Source organism: Akebia trifoliata, chromosome 6, assembly GCF_017979445.1.
Source record: "Akebia trifoliata isolate Shusen 1 chromosome 6, ASM1797944v1, whole genome shotgun sequence".
Classification (NCBI taxonomy): Eukaryota; Viridiplantae; Streptophyta; class Magnoliopsida; order Ranunculales; family Lardizabalaceae; genus Akebia; species Akebia trifoliata.
In genome coordinates this window covers 23,003,438-23,026,773 of record NC_141380.1, presented here as the reverse complement: position 1 = coordinate 23,026,773, position 23,336 = coordinate 23,003,438, and the positions used below count along the sequence as shown (strand labels likewise).

The following is a 23,336-nucleotide window of genomic DNA, read 5'->3' as shown; positions in this document are numbered from 1 at the left end:
TGCTCTCTTGGTTGGTTGTCTAGTTTCCCAATATGAATTTGTATAATTTGCACCATAATCATATTTAATTTTCGATGACGAACAAATTATATAAATTTTCGATTGATAATGTGAGGTTGTATGACATGTTTTCAAAGTATGGGAATACGATTAAACCCTTATCACTTTCCTTCATCTTCTCCTCATACACATCAGGTAACCATCTTTATTTTTGGTCTCCATTGGATTTTTCTAATAATAACTCATATGAAATACAAGCCTAGTTGGAAGTTTTGTTTGGATAGAGGAATATAATTGAGAGAGAAAGATGGGCTAGTGGAGAATCGTTTCCATGTTTTAGCATAACACATAATGATTGATGTTGAGGGTAAAACTAGTTTCCATCTTTATTGGGTCAAATCAAGATCAATCAAACTTTAGTTTAGTCTGCTTATCCATCCCATTGTGATTTCTTTGGCCATATCAAAACTTTATCCCAAATATTGGTATATGTGGCTGACTAAATCAGAAGTTGAAATGTCAAAAGAGAAAAACACTTTTGGAGAGTCCAAGAGAATCCAAGGTACCCCGTACACAGTATAAGAACATATTCCAAAGTCCAAACAGAATAATGGTCTCTCCATTGAACTGGGCCCAACAAGAGGATCAATAGCTAAAAATTTTATCAGATTTTGATATCTCTTTTTGCCTTTTCTCTGACGTGCAATTCATCTTATTTTTTTTCCTTTGCTTGATTAGTCTGCCATTTGGGACTCTTACACTTTCACAATACTTTTAGTGCTGGTGTTGATGCTTGATTAGTCTGCCATTTGGTATTCTTCCACCTTCACAGTACATTTGATACTATTAGTATTGATATTGGTATTGGTATTTGTGTTGGTGTTAATGCTTGATATCATTGAGTCATTTGGTACTTTTGCACTTTCTCAATATTGTTGGTGTTGCTATTAATGCTTTATTAGTGAGCCATTTGGTGCACTTGCACCTTTGGTTATATATTGTTAATGCTTGCTTAATGATCTATTTGGTATGAACTTTTACTAGTTCAATTTAGAGTCATTTTGAAATGTATTGTTGGTGGTTAGAACACATTTGGGTACAACTCAAACATGTATATTTAGCTCTAACAGGTACATTTAGTTATGTACCAAATGGTGTTGCTCAAACAACTACACAATCACAATACCGTTAGTGCTGGTGTTTCATTCATTGCCAAAGTTTTTATTTTTTATTTTTTAGGTTTTAATTGGGGTTGTTGATGTTATATTTGGTACAAGGTTGTTAGATTGCTTATAACTTACAAGTAATCTACAAGCTGATTATTGATTAGAGGCTTAGAGAAAAATATTATTTTGATAATTTACTTATGACTTGTAGCCCTGAAGTTATTGAAAGGTGTAAAACTAAACATAAAGCTTATGTCATACCAACTTTATGTAGTTCTTTAGTGATTTACTTATGAATTGGTGTGGGATTAGTAAAAGTTAGTGTGGCAATAACATCTCTTTTTTTATTTATTTTAGAGTTTTCAATGTATGCAGGTTGGAGGACATAGGTTATATATATCTATATATATATACATATATGAAAAAGAAACTTACAGCAGCGGATAATAAGATCCGCCGCTATATGTAGTATATTCCATTAATTAAAAACTAACCTATTACAGCAGATAATATGATCCGCCACTATATGTAGCATATTCTATGAATTTAAAAATTGACCTATTGCAGCAGATATAAAGATCCGCCGCTATATACCGAATATTCTATTAATTAAAAACTGACCTATTGCAGTGGATAATACGATTGACCGCTATGTGTAGCATATTCTATGAATTTCAAAATTGACCTATTGCAGCGGATATGAAGATTCGCCGCTATATGCTGTATATTCTATTAATTAAAAACTGACTTATTACAGCGGATAATATAATCCGCCGCTATATATAGTATATTCTATTAATTAAAAATTGATATATTGCAGCGGGTATGAGGATCCGCCGCTATATGTTGTATATTTTATTAATTAAAAATTTATCTATTGCAGCGGATATTTAGGGCCGCCGTTATATGTTGTATAATCTATTAATTTAAAAATTGACCTATTGCAACGGATATTATAAGCCGCCGCTAATGGTATTACCTTCAATAGCGAAACATATTATCCGCTGCTACATTTAGTGACCGAGGCAGCACTGTCGGATCTTGCTTCCGCTGCTCATCGCCACAATATCTTTTACAGATGGAGAAATCACCCTGTAGCGGCAGAAAATTCCGTTGATGTAAATAAAAAATGGTGTAGTATATTTGTGGTAAATTTTATCAAGCTTGAGTTCGATCTAGGTAAATCCAAATTTTGAAATTGATTTTTAAATTTACAAAAGATGGGTTTAAGGAACTTGAACCAAGGATGTCTTACAAGACTAGCCCAATTCCATACCAATAAGTCAAGTGAGCTATTGTGATATAAATATATATTCATATGCATAGTAATTTATAATTACATAACTTATAAAATACAAATAACTATATAACTTATATATATTTATATTGCTTAGATATATTATATAAGAATTTTATTATTGTAATTATATAAATATAAACTATATAGCTTATAAATATATACCTACATAACTTATAAACTACAAATAACTATATTATATATATTTATATAACTTATATACATTTATAGAAATACTTTTTTTTGTAATTATATAAATTGTATTATTTATAAATAACTATATAACTTACAATTATAAATATATCACAAAATAATAAATAAAAAATGAACCATAACTTTTTTTATTGATGAAATTGTAAATTACATTGGGTATAAAAGTAAATTGTAAAAATTAAACTACTTACAATTACAAAAATGGGAAGAACTGCATCACAATAGTTTGAATACATTTCAACTAGGTTGGCATCCATTCTTTCCATCTATCATTTGCACAGCTCAATCCAAATAAATAATAAAAAATTAAATTAAATTTATAATTCCTCTAACGATTATTCTAATTGTACATCTTATTGTTATTCTCCTCTTTTGCCTAATCACCAATATCCTCCAAACAAATTAAAACTTCTAATGTACCCCAAAGCTAAACTACTTCTATATTGAGATAGAATATTTTCACCAGTACTAAATGTTGATTCTGAAGCCATAATAGACACATAAATCGTTAATAAATCACATGTCATTATAGATATTACATGATAGTGCATACTATAACTTTTTTACCATTCCAAAATATTATAACTCTCATCTCTAGTCTCTATGAAATCAGAATCCAAATAACGTTATACTTCAGATGTTCAATTATTATCGTTATAAGTTATAGGTGTTCTTGATAAAAGGACAAGAAAAGTAATTTTCGAACTAAAAAATGATGATGCTAAATTTTGAGATCTACTAGTAGAATTATTATTTAACTTATACTTACTTTCAGAAATATTAAAAAATTTAAATAATTATTTTTTTATATTTTTCATTTTAAATTCAACATCAAGATCACTACTTAAACTAAAAATAAGTTTTAAATCTTAATTTTAACTCTAAAATCCTTAATTGAAGAAAATGTTAAGTTATGGGAAATAGTTTTCTAATATTTATTAAATTTGTAATTCATTTCTATAATAATATTATTATTCAAATTCAAATTTAAAAATTCTATAATTTACCCTAATTACATATAAATTTGGTGGATGTAACATATTTTTTAGCCCAAAAAAACTTTTGTAATTTTAACAAAATTTTGAAAATAATCATAAATATTAGATGTATTATCTCAATCATTTTCTTCTAATTGTGTTTCACTACGTGAGTCTTCTAAAAATCTTTCTATTAGATTTTTACAACAAGTCGCATGTTGTAACGTGTAATAGGTGGACTTTTATCGATATGACACGTCTAATGATAATCTAGTGGGTGGTAAGCCAAATAATATATAACATTCATCAAATCATTTTTATTTAATATGTAATACTCTTATAGTACTAATAATTTTTCTAGTATTTTTAAAATCATTATTTATACATTGAATATCATTTTATATTATTAAATTAAAATATGTACTGCACAACAAACATGTAATAATTGTTTTAAAATTGATTCGTCAAATAAACATCTTTAAAGTGAATTATGACATTATCATTACTACTAGCATTATTTAATGTAATTATAAATTTTTTATTACTAATTACATAATCTAATAAAATATTTTACAAAGTTTCATAAATAATTAAATCAATATATTTTGCATTTAATAAAGAAAATATGTAATTATTTTATATAAATTTCAATTTCATCTATAAAATGTGTCATAACACATATATATAGTATACCCTGAATTAAAGTTTATGAATCAAGAATTAAGCATATTGTATAAGGTGTATTTTGTAATAATATTTTATTTTTATTTTTAACCATTTTCATTACATCTTTTTTCAATGTATTTCTAGAAATACTTTCAAAATTAGGAAAATATGTTTTTTGAATAAATTATTTATAATGTATTATTTCAATTACTATAAATGATATTTCTTCCATAATAAAAAATTTAATGATTTTCTATTGAGCTCTTTGGCATTATATGACCATGTACTTATTTCGTCAGTGGTTAATCGATTAAATAGATTTTTAGTAATATTGTGTTGTTCTCTTCTTGGACACACGTATTTTTTATGTGTTTATTTATTGTACTCATTCCAGTATATGCACTAGAATAAGCTAAAATTTTACCACAATAATTACATTTTACTTTTTTCGTTTTACTTCCATCTGGATTTACAATATCATTAATGTAAAATGTAGCTTGTCTTGAAGCGAAATCTTTTCGATTTTTTTGAGAGATTAGAATTAGGATTAGAAGGTTTCGCTTCATTATTAACCCCTCGTAAGTAAATGAATTAAAATCAATATTAAAATTTTGAGGATCATCACAATTTTGAAAATCATCAATATTAATATTTTGAGGATCCATTATATAAAAATTAACACTAAAATTAAAATTAATAGAGGTTGATTAGAATTCACTTAAAATTAGAGAAAAAAAAAATGGGAGGTGGAGCTATTACTAATAATATTAAGAAAAAAATTAGAACAATTACATCTTAATGTCAAAAAATTTGATTTTGATTTGTTGATCATGTCACATGTCGATTTAATCAATTGATATTAATCACTTGAAGATGATTTGAATTTATTCACTTGATGATGACTTGATATTGACCTTGCCATGTAGAAGAATATTGATCACCTGATAATCAAATTAATTGAGAATAAATTTCATTTTAATAAAGACCTTAAAGAATTTACTATAAAATTATGAAAATAAATTAAAGAGACTAAGAGAATTTGTAGTAAATAATTAAAATGCTTTTGAGGTATATATAAATAAAAAAAGCTCAATATTCCTCTCACCCCTTCCCAATGGTATAAAAACAGTAATAATTCTGTTTGAGGGGAGGTTGGGTAAAAAAAAATCAAAATTTTTTTATTTTTTTTTCAAATTTCGAGTTTTGGGTTGGCTATTGAGGGGGGGCATAAAAATTCAAATTTTTTTTCGAAACTTTTTGGTTTTCAATCCTAGGTTGGCTCGGGTTCGGTCTAGGGTAACGGTCCTGAAATAGGGTTCGATTTGGGTTTGGTCTGGTCCAGGGGTGAAACCGAACTCGTACCAATTTTCTGGATTCGATCTAGATTCAGTCCTTAATTTCAATCGTATTTTTTATCCGAGTTTAAGGTGAGGGTAAAATGTACGTCCTTAACAAAATCCAACATTTTAGTTCCAGTGGACCCAAATGTTCATCCCTAACTACAATTCCTAAAAGAAGGAATAACCACCAAGTCAACACACACCATAATGTACATCCCTATCAACAATCCCTAAAAGAAGGAATAACTACCAACTCAACACACACCACTACAAAAATAGAAATGGTCTTCTTTCTAACAATCCACAAAAAAAAAGATAAAAGTAATTGCCAATCCTATTAGCTAATTTTAGGTCGTTCAATCATTCACTCTTTATCCATCTCTTCACGTCTTTCCTCTTCTTCCAATACTCTCTCACATTTTCTCAAAGAAGGCAAAAAAAAAAAAAATGGCACAAAAAGATACTATAATAGTGACAGGGACGGAAATGAAAGTCTGCTTTGATCCAAGAAATACTACAACTAAAGGAATATGGGAAGATGAAAAGCCCTTGGATTATTTTCTTCCGCTCTTTCTATTGCAGCTAACTCTCGTGGTTGTTATCACACGTGTCCTTGTTGTCATCTTCAAATCCTTTCGTCTGCCTAAGGTCATCTCTGAGATCATCGTAAGTAATTATTCTCAAATTTAATATATTTTTTTGTTCGATATATAAGCTGGGATTAAAGGGCCCCTCTACCAAAAATAATTAAGATCATCCTCTAGCATACTTGATAACTCTTAGGAAATATAAGACGTACTTTAACATATAAAAAAAACTATCCTTAAAGATCAAAACTTTTCCTAAAAATAATTTTATTTGATTTTTATAATGAACCACATGTCGTAATAAGTAATAGGTGAAATTTCATCAATGTGGTACGTCTAATGATAATCTAGTAAGTAATAAGTATAATATTCATCAAATCATTTTTGTTTAATATGTGATAATCTTATAGTACTAATAATTTCTCTAATATTTTTAAAAATATTATTTATGCATTGAATGTCATTTTATACTATTAAATTTAAAATATGTGCTGCACAGTAAACATATAATATTTTTTTAAACTGGGTTCATCAAATAAACATCTTTAAGGTAAGTTACGATACTATTATTACAACTAGCATTATCTAATGTAATTATAAATTTTTTATTACTAATTTCATAATCTAATAAAATATTTTACAACGTTTAATAAAGAAAAATATATTTTACATTTAATAAAGAAAAATATATAATTTTTTTATGTATATTCTAATTTTCATCTATAAAATGTGTTGTAACATACATATAAGATACACCTTGAAATAAAATTTATGAATTAAAAGTTAAGCATTTTTTTTAGGTTTATTTTGTATATATATATATATTTTTTTTAAACCATTTTCATTACATTTTTTTTCAATGTATTTCTAGAAATACTTTTAAAATTAAGAAAATATGTTTCTTGAATAAATTCTTTATAATGTGTTTTTTTTAATTACTATAAATGCTATTTCTTCAAAAATAAAAAAAAATTAACAATTTTCGGTAGGATTTTTGCAATATCATATGACCATGTGTTTATTTCGTCGATGGTTGATCAACTAAATAGATTTTGAGTAATATCGAGTTATTTTCTTCTTAGACACATTTTTTTTATATTATTCATTATGTATGTTCTAATAGATGTATTAGAATAAGTTAAAATTTTATCATAATAATTATATTTTACTTTCGTCCAGATTTACAACATCTATTAATGTAAAATGTTGTCTTCCTCAGAGCGAAATCTTTTCGATTTTTTTAGGAGATGAGGATTATGATTAGAGGGTTTCGCCTTATTATTAACCCCTCATAAGTAATGAATTAAAATCAATATTAAAATTTTGAGGATCATCACAATTTTGAAACTCATTAATATTAATATTTTGATAATCCATTATATAAAATTTACACTAAATTAAAATTAATAGAGATTTGTTAGACTTCACTTGAAAATAGAGAAAAAAAAAAGAAGGGGACGGTGCATCTATTACTAATAATATAAAGAAGAAAATTTTGAACCACTACACCTTAATGTCGAAAATTTTGATTTTGATTGGTTGATCATGCCACATGTTGATTTCATCGATTGATCTTGTCACGTAAAAGAAATTCTTGATAACTTGTTGATGACTTCGATATTGATCACTTGATGATGATTTGGTCTTGATGATGATTTAATCAGTTTGATGATCAAATTAGTTGAGAATAAATCTCAATTTAATAAAGACCTTAAAAAATTATTATAAATTATGAAAATAAATTAAAGAGATGAAGAGAATTTGTAGTGAATAATGAAACTGGTTTTGGGGTATTTATAATTAAAAACAATCAATATTTCCTCTCACTCCCCACCTAACGGTTTTAAAATGGTAATAATTCTGTTGTATTTTTGGGGAGGGGTTCGGGTAAAAAAATATCAAAATTATTATTATTATTATTACTATTTTTTTTTTAATTTCAGGTTTCAAGGTTACCGTTGAGGGAGAGGGGGGACAATAAATAATCAATCTTTTTTCAAAGTTTTTTTTTTTTTGTTTTAGATCCTGGGTTGGTTCAGGTTTAGTCTGGTCTTGGGGTAAAAGTAAACATTCAATCATTTTTCAAAAAAAAAATTGTTTTCAATCATGGGTTGGTTCGGGTTTAGTCTGGTCTTGGGGTAAAAACAAACTTGAATCAAATTTTCATGGATTCGGTTCAGTCCAAACCCAAACAGATTCGGTCTGGGTTTAGTCTTTAATTTTAATCCGAGTTTCAGGTGATGGTAAAATGTACGTCCCTAACAAAACACAACATTTCAATTCTAGTAGATCCGTATGTACATCCGCAACTACAATCCCTAAAAGAAGGAATTACTACCAAGTCTAAACACAATACAATGTACATCCCTAAAAGAAGGAATAACCTCCAAGTCAACACACACCACAACAAAAGTAGAAACGGTCTTCTCTCGTACAATCCACAAAAAATAAGAAAAAAGTAATCGTCAATTATATTAGCTAATTTTAGGTCCTTCAATCCTTCACACTTGAACCTCTACTTCACGTCTTTCTTATTCTTCCAACACTTTTTCAGATTTGCTCAAAGAAGATAAAATAATGGCACATACAATAAATATAATAGCGACGGGGATGGAATTTCAAATCTGCTTTGATCCAAGAAATACTACAACCAAAGGGATATGGCATGATGAAAAGCCCTTAGATTACTTTCTTCCCCTCTTCCTATTACAGTTAACTCTCGTGGTTGTTCTCACACGTATCTTTATCATCATCTTCAAACCCTTTTGCCAGCCTAAGGTCATCTCTGAGATCATCATAAGTAATTATTCTTAAATTTAATATATTTTTTTAATCAATATATAAGTTAGGATTAAATGGCCCTTCCACCAAAAATAATTAAGATCATCTTCTAGCATACTCGATAACTTTTAGGAAATACAAGACATAGTTTAACATACAAAAAAAAAAAACTATCTCCAAAGATCCAAATTTTGCCTAAAAATAATTTTATTGGATTTTATAACGAACCGCATGTTGTAATAAGTAATAGGTGGAATTTCATCGATGTGGCGTGTCTAATGATAATCTAGTAGGTGGTAAGCAAAATAATATACAATACTCATCAAATCATTTTTGTTTAATATGTGATAATCTTATAGGACTAATAATTTCTCTAATATTTTAAAAAATATTATTTATACATTGAATATCATTTTATACTGTTAAATTTAAAATATGTGCTACACAACAAACATATAATATTTTTTTTTAAATCATTCATCAAATAAATAATTTTAAGGTAAGTTACGGTACTACTATTACTACTAGCATTATCTAATATAATTATAAATTTTTTATTGCTAATAATAAAATATTTTGCAAAATTTAAAAAATTTCTAAATAAATATATGTTGCATTTAATAAAGAAAAATATATAATTTTTTTATGTAAGTTCTAATTGTCATCTATAAAATGTGCCGTAACACACATATATGGTATATCTTGAATTAAAGTCTATAAATCAAAAGTTAAGCATATTTTGTAATAATTTTTTATTTTTATTTTTATTGTTAACCATTTTTATTACATCTTTTTTCAATGCATTTCTAAAAATACTTTTAAAATTAGAAAAATATATTTTTTTGAATAAATTCGTTATAATATATTTTTTTAATTAATATAAATGTTATTTCTTCTATAATAAAAAAATCTAACGATTTCCACTACAGCTCTTTTGACATCATATGACCATGTGTTTATTTCGTCGGTGGTTGATCGACTAAATAGATTTTGAGTAATATCGAGTTGTTTTCTTCTTAGACACATATTATTTATGTGTTTATTCTAATAGATGTATTAAAATAAGCTAAAATTTTATTATAATAATTACATTTTACTTTTTTCGTTTTACTTTCGTCTAGATTTACAACATCTATTAATGTAAAATGTTACCTATCTCAAATCGAAATCCTTAAAAAAAATTTAGGAGATGAGGATTATAATTAGAAGGTTTTCCCTCATTATTAACCCCTCGTTAGTAATGAGTTAAAATCAATATTAAAATTTTGAGCATCATCATAATTTTGAAAATCATCAATATTAATATTTTGATAATCCATTATATAAAAATTAACATTAAAATTAAAATTAATAGAGATTTATTAGACTTCACTTGAAAATAGAGAAAAAATTAAAAAAGGGGAGGTGTAGCTATTACTAAAATAATATTAAGAGAAAAATTAGAACTACTAAACCTTAATGTCGAAAATTTTGATTTTGGTTGGTTGATCATGCAACGTGTTGATTTGATCGATTGATCTTGCCACGTAGAAAAATTATTTATCACTTGATGATGACTTTGATCTTGATCACTTAATGATGATTTGGTCTTGATTACTTGATATTGAATTTGCCATGTAGAAGATATTGATCACTTGATGATCAAATTAATTGAGAATAAATCTCAATTTAATAAAGACCTTAGAGAATTACTATAAAATTATGAAAATAAATTAAAGAGATTAAGAGAATTTGTAGTAAATAATGAAAATGGTTTTGGGGTATTTATAAATAATAAAAAAATCAATATTCCCTCTCACTTTCCTCCTAATGAATATAAAACAATAATAATTCCTTTTATATATATATATATATATATATATATATATATATATATATATATATATATATATATATTTTTTTTTTTTTTTTTTTTTTTTTGGGGGGGTGGGGGGGGGGGGGTTGGGTAAAAAACTTCTAAAATATTTTTCATTTTTTTTTTTCAAATTTCAAGTTTTAGGTTGGCTGTTGAGGGGGAGGGAGGACAGTAAAAATTCAAAAAAAAAAAAAAAATTTATATATATATATATATTATATATATATATATATATATATATTTGAAATGTTTTGGTTTACGATACTAGGTTGGTCCGGGTGGTCCGGGTTCAGTCTGGTCTTTGGGTAATACCAAACTTGAATATATTTTTTGAAGATTCAGTTCAGTCTAAACCCAACCAGATTCGGTCTAGGTTCAGTCCTTAATTTCAATCCGATTTTAATCCGAGTTTCGGGTGACGGTAAAATGTACGTCTCTAACAAAATCCAACATTTCAGTTCCAATGGACCCGAATGTACATCCCTAACTACTATCTCTAAAAGAAAGAATAATTGCCAAGTCTACACACACCACAGTGTACATCCCTAACTACAATCCCTAAAAGAAGGAATAACCACCAAGTCAATACACACCACAATAAAAGTAGAAACGGTCTTCTCTTGTACAATCTACAAAAAATATGACAAAAGTAATTGTCAATTCTATTTGCTTATTTTAGATCGTTCAATTCTTCACTCTCTAACCATCTCTTCATGTCTTTCCTCTTCTTCCAACACTCTCTCAACTTTGCTCAAAGAAAGTAAATAGTGGCACATACAGAGAATATAACAGTGACGGGGATGGTATTTAAAGTCTGCTTTGATCCAATAAATACAACTAGCAAAGGGATGTGGCATGATGAAAAACCCTTAGATTACTTTCTTCCCCTCTTTCTATTGTAGCTAACTCTCGTGGTTGTTCTCACAAGTATCCTTGTCATCATTTTCAAACCATTTCGTTAGTCTAAGGTCATTTATGAGATCATTGTAAGTAATTATTCTTAAAGTTAATATATTTTTTTAATCGATATATAAGCTGGGATTAAAGAGCCCCTCCACCAAGAATAATTACGATCATCTTCTAGCATACTTGATAACTCTTAAGAAATACAATACGTACTTTAATATACAAAAAAAATCATCCCCAAAGATCTAAACTTTGCATAAAAAATAATTTTATTGAATTTTTATAACGAACTGCATGTTGTAACAAGTATAGGTGGAATTTCATCGATGTGGCGCGTGTAATGATAATCTAGTGGATGGTAAGCCTAATAATATACAATATTTTTCAAATCATGTTTTTTAATATGTGACAATCTTATAATACTAATAATTTCTCTAATATTTTTAAAAATATTATTTATAATTTAAATATCATTTTATACTATTAAATTTAAAATATGTGCTGCACCGCAAACATATAATCTTTTTTTTCAAATTGGTTCATCAAATAAGTATTTTAAAGGTAATTTACGACACTATTATTACTACTTGCATTATATAATGTAATTATAAATTTTTTATTGCTAATTTCATAATCTAATAAAATATTTTGAAAAGTTTAAAAAATTATTAAACCAATATATTTTGCATTTAATAAATATCTATATATCTATATATATATATATATATAAAATTTTTATATAAATTATAATTTTCATCTATAAAATGTATCGTAACACACATATATGGTATAATTTGAATTAAAGTCTATAAATCAAAATTTATGTATATTTTGTTAGGTGTATTTTGTAATAATTTTTTATTTTTATTTTTATTTTTAATCATTTTCATTGCATCTTTTTTTAATGTATTTCTAGAAATACTTTTAAAGTTACGAAAATATAATTTTTGAATAAATTCTTTATAATGTATTTTTTTACTACTATAAATGGTATTTCTTTCATAATAAAAAATTTAACGATTTTTGATAGAGCTCTTTCGACATCATATGATCATGTGTTTATTTCGTCGGTGGTTGATCGACTAAGTAGATTTTGAGTAAGATGGAGTTTTTTCTTCTTGGACACGTATTTTTTATGTGTTTTTTCATTATGATTATTCTAGTAGATGTATTAGAAAAAGTAAAATTTTATCACAATAATTACATTTTACTTTTTTCGTTTTACTTTATCCAAATTTACAATATCTATTAATGTAAAATGTTGCCTGCCTCAGAGCGAAATCTTTTCAATTTTTTTAGGGGATGGGGATTTCGGTTAGAGGGTTTCACCTCATTATTAACCCCTCGTAACTAATGAATTAAAATTAGTATTAAAATTTTGAGGATTATCACAATTTTAAAAATCACTCATAAGTAATGAATTAAAATCAGTATTAAAATTTTGAAGATTATCACAATTTTGAAAATCATCAATATTAATATTTTGAGAATCCATTATATAAAAATTAACACTAAAATTAAAATTAATAGAAACTTATTAGATTTCACTTGGAAATAGAGAAAAAATAAAAAAGGGGAGGTGCAGCTATTACTAATAATATTAAGAAGAAAAATTAGAACCAATACACCTTAATGTCAAAATTTTTGATTTTGATTAGTTGATCATGCCACGTGTTGATTTGATCAATTGATCTTGCCACGTAGAAGGAATTCTTGATCACTTGATGATGACTTTGATCTTGATCACTTGATGATGATTTGATCACTTTGATGATGACTTGATATTGAACTTACCATGTAGAAGAATATTGATCACTTGATGATCAAATTAAATGAGAATAAATCTCAGTTTAATAAAGACCTTACAAAATTAACTATAAAATTACGAAAATAAATTAAAGAGATTGAGAGAATTTGTAATAAATAATAAAAGTGATTTTGGCATATTTATAAATAAATAAATAAAACGTCAATATTTCCTCACTCCCTTCCCAACGGTTTAAAAACGCTAATAATTTTGTTTGTATTTGGGGAGTGTTTGGGTAAAAATATTTCAAAACAAATTTGGTTTTTTTTTTTTTCAAATTTCGAGTTTCGAGTTGGCCATTGAGGGGGACGGAGGGGATAGTTAAAATTCAACTTTTTTTACGAAATTTTTTTGTTTTCGATACTGGGTTGGTCCGAGTTAAGTCGGATTTTGTAGTAAAACCAAACTTGAATCAATTTTTCGTTGATTCAATTAAGTCCAAACCCAAACAGATTCAGTTTGGGTTTAGTCTTTAATTTCAATCCGATTTTTAATCGGGTTTCGGGTGATGGTAAAATGTACATCCCTAACAAAACCCAACATTTCAGTTCTAGTAGACCCGTATGTACATCCCAAGCTACAATCCCTAAAAGAAGGAATAACTACCAAGTCTAAACACACAACAATGTACATCCCTAGGTACAATCCCTAAAATAAAGAATAACCTCCAAGTCAACACACATCAAAACAAAAGTCGAAACGGTATTCTCTTGTACAATCCACAAAAACAAGACAAAAGTAATTGCCAATTCTGTTAGCCAATTTTAGGTCATTCAATCATTCACTCTCAAACCATCTCCTAACGTATATCCTCTTCTTCCAACGCTCTCTCACATTTGCTCAAAGAAGGTAAAATAATGGCACATACAGAAAATATAACAGTGACGGTGATGGAATTTTAAGTTTCCTTTGATCCAAGAAATACTACAACCAAAGGGATATGACATGATGAAAAGTCTTTGGATTACTTTCTTCCCCTCTTCTTATTGCAGCTAACTCTCATGGTTGTTCTCACACATGTCCTTGTCATCATCTTCAAACCCTTTCGTCAACCTAAGATTATCTCTGAGATCATCGTAAGTAATTATTCTTAAATTTAATATATTTTTTTAATCGATATATAAGTTAGGATTAAATGGCCCCTCCACCAAAAATAATTACAATCATCTTCTAGCATACTTGATAACTCTTAGGAAATACAAGACGTACTTTAACATACAAAGAAAAATCATCCCTAATGATCCAAACTTTGCATAAAAATAATTTTATTGAATTTTTATAACAAACCACATGTTGTAACAAGTAATAGGTGGAATTTCATCGATGTGGCGCGTGTAATAATAATCTGGTGGATGGTAAGTCTATTAGTATACAATATTCTTCAAATTATTATTTTTAATTTGTGATAATCTTATAATACTAATAATTTCTTTAATATTTTTAAAAACATTATTTATAATTTGAATATCATTTTATACTATTAAATTTAAAATATGTGCTGCACAACAAACATGTAATAACTTTTTTTAAATTGATTCATCTAATAAACATCTTTAAGGTAAGTTACGACATTATTATTACTACTGCATTATCTAATGGAATTATAAATTTTTTATTGTTAATTTTATAATCTAATAAAATACTTTTCAAAGTTTAAAAAATCACTAAACAAATATATTTTGCATTTAATAAAGAAAAATATATAATTTTTTTATGAAAATTCTAATTTTCATCTATAAAATGTGTCATAACACACATATATGGTATATCTTGAAGTAAACTCTATAAATCAAAAGTTAAGCATATTTTGTTAGTTGTATTTTGTAATAATTTTTTATTTTTATTTTTAACCATTTTCATTACATCTTTTTTCAATGTATTTCTAGAAAAACTTTTCAAATTAGAAAAATATATTTTTTGAATAAATTCTTTATAATGTATTTTTTAATTACTAAAAATAGTAATTCTTCCAGAATAAAAAATTTAATGATTTCTCGTCGAGCTCTTTCGACATCATATGACCATGTGCTTATTTCGTCGGTCGTTGATCAACTAAGTAGCTTTTGAGTAATATCGATTCGTTCTCTTCTTGGACACTTATTTTTTATGTGTTTATTCATTGTATTTGTTCTAGTAAACATATTAAAATAAGCTAAAATTTTACCACAATAATTACATTTTACTTTTCTCCAGATTTACAACATCTATTAATGTAAATGTTACCTGCCTCGAAGCGAAATCTTTTCGATTTTTTTAGAAATGAGGATTAGGATTAAATGGTTTTGCCTTATTATTAACTCCTCGTAAGTAATGAATTAAAATCAATATTAAAATTTTGAGGATCATCACAATTTTGAAAATCATCAATATTAATATTTAATAATGTATTATATAAAAATTAACACTAAAATTAAAATTAATAGAAACTTATTAGATTTCACTTGGAAATAGAGAAAAAATAAAAAAGGGGAGGTGCAGCTATTACTAATAATATTAAGAAGAAAAATTAGAACCAATACACCTTAATGTCAAAAATTTTGATTTTGATTGGTTGATCATGCCACGTGTTGATTTGATCAATTGATCTTGCCACGTAGAAGGAATTCTTGATCACTTGATGATGACTTTGATCTTGATCACTTGATGATGATTTGATCACTTTGATGATGACTTGATGTTGAACTTGCCATGTAGAAGATTATTGATCACATGATGATCAAATTAATTGAGAATAAATATCAATTTGATAAAGACCTTAGAGAATTTACTATAAAATTATGAAAATAAAGTAAAGAGATTGAGAGAATTTGTAGTAAATAATGAAATGATTTTGGCATATTTATAAATAAAAATAATAATAATATTTCTTCTCATTCCCCTCTCAACAGTTTAAAAACGCTAATAATTCCTTTTGTATTGGGGGGTGTTTGGGTAAAAAAATTTCAAAAAAATTTTCATTTTTTTTTCAAATTTCGGGTTTCGAGTTGGCCATTGAAGGGGAGGGGGGATATTAAAAATTCAATTTTTTTGGTTTTCGATCCTAGGTTGGTCCAGGTTCGATCTGGTCTTGGGATAAAACCGAACTTGAATCAATTTTTCGTGGATTCGGTTTAGTCCAAACCCAAACAGATTTGATATGGGTTCAATCCTTAATTTCAATCTGATTTTTATCCGGGTTTCGAGTGACAGTAAAATGTACGTCCTAACAAAAGTCAACATTTCAGTTCCAATGAACCCAAATGTACATCCCTAGCTACAATCCCTAAAAGAAGGAATAACTACCAAGTCAACACACCACAACAAAAGCAGAAATAGTCTTCTCTTGTACAATCCACAAAAAATAAGACAAAAGTAATCGCTAGTCATGTTAGCTATTTTTAGGTCGTTCAATCATTCACTCTTGAACTATCTCCTCACGTTTTTCCTCGTCTTCTAGAACTTTCTCACATTTGCTTAAAGAAGACAAAATAATTGCACATACAGAGAATATAACAGTGACGAGGATGGAATTTAAAATTTGCTTTAATCTAAGAAATACTACAACCAAAGGTATATGGCTTGATGAAAATACCTTGGATTACTTTCTTCCCCTCTTTCTATTGCAGTTAACTCTCATAGTTGTTCTCACACGTGTCCTTGTCATCATCTTCAAGCCCTTTCATCAGTCTAAGGTCATCTCTGAGATCATCATAAATAATTATTCTTAAATTTAATATATTTTTTTAATCGATATATAAGTTGGGATTAAATGGTCCCTCCATCAAAAATAATTACAATCATCCTCTAGCATACTGACAACTCTTAGAAAATACAAGACATACTCTAACATACAAAAAAAAAAAAAACAATCCCCAAAGATCCAAACTTTGCCAAATGAGAGAGAGAGAGAGAGAAAGAATCAAAATTACAAGTGGATGAGGATAGTGAAAGAAGATACGACCATTATTTCAATAGTCGTGATAATCTGACTCTCCCCTTTGACATATGTTACTCTCTTAACTGGCATGTGCATAGAATCATAGATTCTTTTGCTTGGGATACATAATTACACATGCCCATAAATATGTGCAGCTGTGTATCCCAAGAAAAAACTATGGTTCTACGAAGTGCCACATCAAGATAGTATGGGGGGAGTCAGAAAATCATTGTTCTTGGAATGAAGGAACATGATTCATTTATCCCATCCTCATCTTTACTTTGTACAAGACTTTGATAATGATGGCAATTATTATATATATAATTAAAGGAGAATGTTAAACATCAATAGAAGTGTTTGTTGTTTGTGATTCTCAGTAACAAGCTATTTAGAGAAAATTATCAAATCCATACATGAAAATTGAACAATTACCAAAATGTCATCTTAATCTTGAAAACGGTAATTTATAAAACAGTGTGCATATCTGTTGTTTAAGTAATATAGTTAAAAATATTAGGGTTTAGGATTGATTTTAGATTTATACTTAAAACTATTATTTTTTTTTTTTAATTTATTCGATGTTTTCCGGATTTTATAGTCTTTTACCTACTTTTCCAAAACTTTCTTTGGCCGAATTATTCTCGAATACTATGATGAGGAAAGATTTTTCTAGCCTCAACCCACAGTTGAGGCTCTCCATCAACACATTCCGATTTAAGAAAAAAACAAAAATTTCCTCGAGATTAGTTACAGTCTTCTAGGATGAATACCCTTTTTTTTTTTATAAGGGAATATATTTTTCTTGGGAATCCCTTTCATCCAAACAGTCATGATAATGGAGAGCCTCAACCTGTTGGCCAAGCTAGCATTTTCCTATGAATGAAAGAGCCCAAACCTCAATTTGAGACCTATTTTCCTCAGGAGTAGATCCTTTGTAGTACTTTTCTCCTATACTTTCCATGCAGTGGTTTTGAAACACTCAAGAATGGTCACTTTGAAAATCAGTTATATGACGGTCCTCTAGTTTTCAGAGCATAGATCAATTCCTTCTTTTTCTTTTTCTTTTTTTCTCTTTTTTTTTTTTTAGGGCTCAATAGAAATTATTTTTAGTTACAATCAAAATGACCCTATCTTGAATAATTGACATCTCCCAAATTTAAACGGTGTGGATTATTTATTGTTTTGTTGACGTGAGGATCTTTCAAACCATTCATGAACAATACAACAAACAAAGTACTACAGAGGATCCAGTCCAGTATTCCCTCGACTTTTAAAATTTAAATCTTAAAAGCATGCTCAATGACATATGCCTAATGCAATGTACTCTGTGAAATAATAGGGTGGTGTGATACTTGGTCCATCTGTTTTGGGACACATCCCAAATTTTTCCGAATATGTTTTCCCTTTGAGGAGTATAATAGTGCTCGAGACAATGGCAAACGTGGGACTCCTCTACTTCTTGTTCTTGATTGGTGTTGAGATGGACCTCTCTGTGATCAAGCAATCTGGCAGAAAGTCTTTGATAATCGCTCTTGCTGGTATGATTTGTCCCTTAATCATCGGTGCCTTTGCCTCCTTACTTCTAAACAACAATGACAACAACGCCCATGGAAGCTTCCCTCTTTTCTTAGGTGTAGCACTCTCAGTAACATCTTTCCCAGTTCTGGCACGAATCCTTGCAGAACTAAAACTCCTCAATACTGATCTAGGGAAGATTGCTATGTCGTCGGCTATTATAAATGATATGTGTGCTTGGGTCCTCCTTGCTTTCGCAATTGCACTATCCGAGACCCATAGAAGCTCATGGGCCTCTATAGGTGTTATAATCTCAAGTATCGTATTTGTGTTATTCTGCCTCTTCGTTGTTCGTCCCACGATCTCATGGGTCATAGGACGTACACCAGAGGGAGAGAACGTGAGTGATTTGCATATATGTTTGATACTGGCTGGTGTTATGGTCTGTGGATTCATCACTGATGCAATTGGCACACATTCTATCTTTGGGGCATTTGTGTTTGGGTTGGTGATACCTAATGGTCCATTTGGGACGGCGTTGATTGAGAAATTGGAGGATTTTGTATCAGGCATGTTGTTGCCATTGTTCTTCGCTAGTAGTGGGTTAAAGACTGATGTGACGACACTAAAAAATTCAACCACTTGGATGATTTTATTTTTAATCATCATCTTGGCTTTTGGTGCAAAGGTTGTTGGTACTCTTCTTGTTTCTGCTTATTATCAAATACCATTTCGTGAAGGAACTGCACTCGGAATGCTCATGAACACTAAAGGCCTCATTGAAATGATCGTTCTCAATGTCGGAAAGGACCAAAGTGTAACAATCCTATCTCTCTTTCTTGGAATGAGTTATTTTTATTTTTATTTTTCGAAATATTTGTAGACCGACTTAGTTAGGCTCCCACCCTTAAAAATTGGTCTATATAATACATACCCAGTTGGGTTCATAATGAACCCTGTTGGTTTGATTGTCTACCTTATACCCTCTTAGAAACATACATAATATCACGCATAAATAAAATGGTCAAGTGTTAGTTTTAAATTTGTGAGTTCATTTTCATCCTTACTAAAGTTTGTTGGGCAGCATGGATTGCCATATTGGTCAAATAACATCATAGCCTTCTGTAGTTCATGATAGCCTATATCAAATTTTAAAAAAAAATTATATATATATATAGAGAGAGAGAGAGAAAAGAAGAAAAAACCTTTTTTTGACCTGATCAAAGGTAAATGGATTGTCAGCGAGACCCAAATCTAAAATTCAAATCTAACAATGAAAAAAATATATATTTTTTTTAAAGTTATTAAAATTTTGTGATCTACATCGCTATGCATATCATGTTTTTGGATGGCATATGGAGTGCTGTCATGAAACTTTGCTTGGCAATAAAAGTTTTTTTTTCGCACATTCTATAAAATATATTGAAATGTAATTTTTGTGATAGGTGTTGACTGACGAATACTTTACAATCATGGTTATTGTTGCGGTCATCACAACAAGCGCCATCACACCAGCTGTAACGGCCATTTACAAGCCTGCCAAACGTTTTATGCCATACAAGCGCAGAACGATTCAAAATTCCAAGCCTGATGCAGAGCTCCGTATGTTAGTTTGCATCCACACCCCTCGAAATGTTCCAGCCATAATCAATTTCTTGGAAGGCACCCATCCTTCCAAGAGATCCCCCATCTATGTATATGCACTCCACCTAGTCGAACTAACTGGTCGTGCCTCAGCCATGCTCATTGTCCACAACACCCGCAAGTCTGGCCGTCCAGCACGCAACAGTACACAAGTGCAATCTGACCACATCATTGGTGCCCTTGAGAACTATGAACAACATGCGGGTGGTGTATCCATCCAAGCCCTCACTGTTGTCTCCCCATACTCCACCATGCATGAAGACATATGCAATCTTGCTGAGGATAAACGTGTAGCTTTCATCATCCTACCATTTCATAAACAACAAACCGTAGATGGTAGCATGGAAGCAACCAACCCTGCGTTCTGTACAGTCAATCAAAATGTCTTGACTAACTCTCCTTGTTCTGTAGGCATACTTGTTGATCGAGGTCTTGGTGGGTCAACTCGAGGATCTACTAGCCATATTTCCCATCATATAGTGGTTCTCTTCTTTGGTGGACCTGATGATCGTGAAGCACTAGCATACGCATCTAGGATGACCGACCACCCTGGCAATACAATTACTATTCTACATTTTGTCCCAGGGGACGAAGCAATGGAAATCACACTTCGTCGTAATGATGAACGAAATGATCATGGTGTTCTATCCGTGATAACTAATAACGAAAAGGAAAAAAAGATGGATGATGAGTTCTTGAATGAATTTAGGCTCAAGCATGTTACTAATGAATCTGTTGTGTACAAAGAAAAGGTGGTTAACAATGGCGAAGAGACACTAGGGGTGATTAGATCCATTGATAGTATACATGATCTATATATAGTTGGCAGAGGACAAGGTATGGCACCACCTCTCATATCTGGGCTAACTGATTGGAGTGATGAGTGCGCAGAGTTGGGTCCTATAGGAGACCTACTCGCGTCATCCGACTTTGCAATGACGGTGTCCGTGTTGGTGGTGCAGCAATTTATTGGGGTTGGATATAATGGGGAGAGGATGAGTGCACCGGACAGTCCATCATCAGCACAGCAGAGTGATTACTATGCTAACATCAACAATTATAACCGGCATCAGTCACAGCCCATGCCCGTTCATATGCCGCAGAAAGGGCCCTGGGATGCCTAAATCATCGGAAAAAAAAAAATTGGTCCTGCAACAGATTCTCGTAAAAGAAAATTCTCCTTGATCACGAACTCACATACCCTATGAATGCTTGACCCACTCATTGGTATACACTAAAAATTAGTTTGATTAGGGATTTTGTACTTAAAATCCTTTTTATCATAAGATTTGAAATCCAACGTTTTCTTCCCTTCATATGAGTCACAATAAATTATGCTCAAAATATTACCATTTTCCCTCTCTTTTTTTTTCAATATATTTTTTTTTTATAATATATGATTGTAGAGATATAGGAAGTTTTAACTCCAATGAGAAAATTATTTTGATTCATGTCTTTGATGGCGTAGTTTACCTTCCTTGTATTTCCTACTCTGTTTTTAGATTTTTTAATTGGATTGATTAATTGATATGTAGATTTTCCTGTAGGGAGGGTCATTACAAAAATGTAGCAAAAATGTGGTTTTTTTTCTTTCTACTAAATAAGAAATTTTTTGTATTACAATAAAATAAAATAAAATAAAACGCACTTAGAAAAAGGCTTATTCGTTTATAATACGAATAATTCTGAAGTTACCTCAAGATTATACCTCATGTCGCACATCCCTGATGTGGAAGTGTATGATTTTCATTGAGTTTTGAGTGAAAAAACATCTATGATTCCTGCACACTTCCCTATCAGGAATGTGCAATATGAGGTACAATCATGAGGTCACTCCAGCACAACTCTTATAATATGCATTGAATTGTAGGAATCACCACGTAATCTCCAATGAAAGCTATTTTACATAATCAGGTAGATCTCTCGGTGTTACAAAAATAGAGGATATTTTGGCATCCGCTCCATAGTTAGCTAGAGCATCCGCAACTGCATTCAAGGGTGGAGCTAGTAAGGAGCTGGTGGGGGCAATTGCCCACACAAAACTTTGAAACACCCCTATATTTTCAACTAATTATATGCCCCACTTGTCCCCACATCCTCACCTCTCTCCTCATTTGACCCCCCTTTTTCAATTTTTTGTTTGATGACATTTCCTCATGATCATGCCTTCTCATATACTAATTGAAAATGACCTAAATATCTTTTTTTCAACTTCTAACCAAAAACCTCTTAAGTTCTCCTTAAAACCATTTATCTTCAAGTTCTTCAACTATACAACTAACTAAAGTTTGCCCCCACTTCAAGAAAATCCTGGCTCCACCCCTAATTTCAAGAATACTTTTTTGAGTCGTGTTGGAGTAACATTATAATTGACATTACACATCGTTGACATGGAGGGGAGTACAAAATCATAGATGCTTTCACTTGTATCTCGATGAAAAGCATTTATGGCTCCGTACATAGATCCACATCAGCAATGTGCGAATTGATGTCAATTTCAGTGTCCCACAACATTTTCCTATTTTTTTTTACCACTCAGGTTTAGGATCTATTAATTGTTTACAACTTGCAGCTTTAGCTTCAACTTTCTGTATCTGGAAGAAGCAAAAGCTTAGGGCCTGTTTGGATACCAGGAGCAGAACTACTCTTCCAAAGAACAGGAGCTG

General features: G+C 29.6%; 1 protein-coding gene across 2 annotated transcripts; it reads left to right on the top strand.

Annotated features, from left to right (window-relative positions):
* Nucleotides 1-6,058: 6,058 nt before the first annotated feature.
* Nucleotides 6,059-22,121, top strand: LOC147400428 (cation/H(+) antiporter 15-like). 2 transcript variants are annotated; one of them, XM_086446108.1, is made up of 3 exons: nt 6,059-6,325; nt 18,851-19,843; nt 20,472-22,121. In XM_086446108.1, the coding sequence occupies exons 1-3, from the start codon at nt 6,107-6,109 to the stop codon at nt 21,792-21,794; spliced, it is 2,535 nt and encodes an 844-aa protein (XP_086302234.1). In that variant the 5' UTR covers nt 6,059-6,106; the 3' UTR covers nt 21,795-22,121. The 2 variants fall into 2 exon arrangements, with proteins under 2 accessions (XP_086302234.1, XP_086302235.1); XM_086446109.1 differs by lacking the exon at nt 6,059-6,325 and adding an exon at nt 14,594-14,671.
* The last annotated feature ends 1,215 nt before the right edge of the window (nt 22,122-23,336 follow it).

Excerpts from the sequence above, each read along its gene's own strand:
- LOC147400428 (XM_086446108.1), top strand. The coding sequence starts at position 6,107 with ATGGCACAAAAAGATACTATAATAGTGACAGGGACGGAAATGAAAGTC. Across the intron at positions 6,326-18,850 it reads AGGTCATCTCTGAGATCATC|GGTGGTGTGATACTTGGTCC; the intron begins GTAAGTAATTAT and ends GTGAAATAATAG. Across the intron at positions 19,844-20,471 it reads ATGTCGGAAAGGACCAAAGT|GTGTTGACTGACGAATACTT; the intron begins GTAACAATCCTA and ends TTTTTGTGATAG.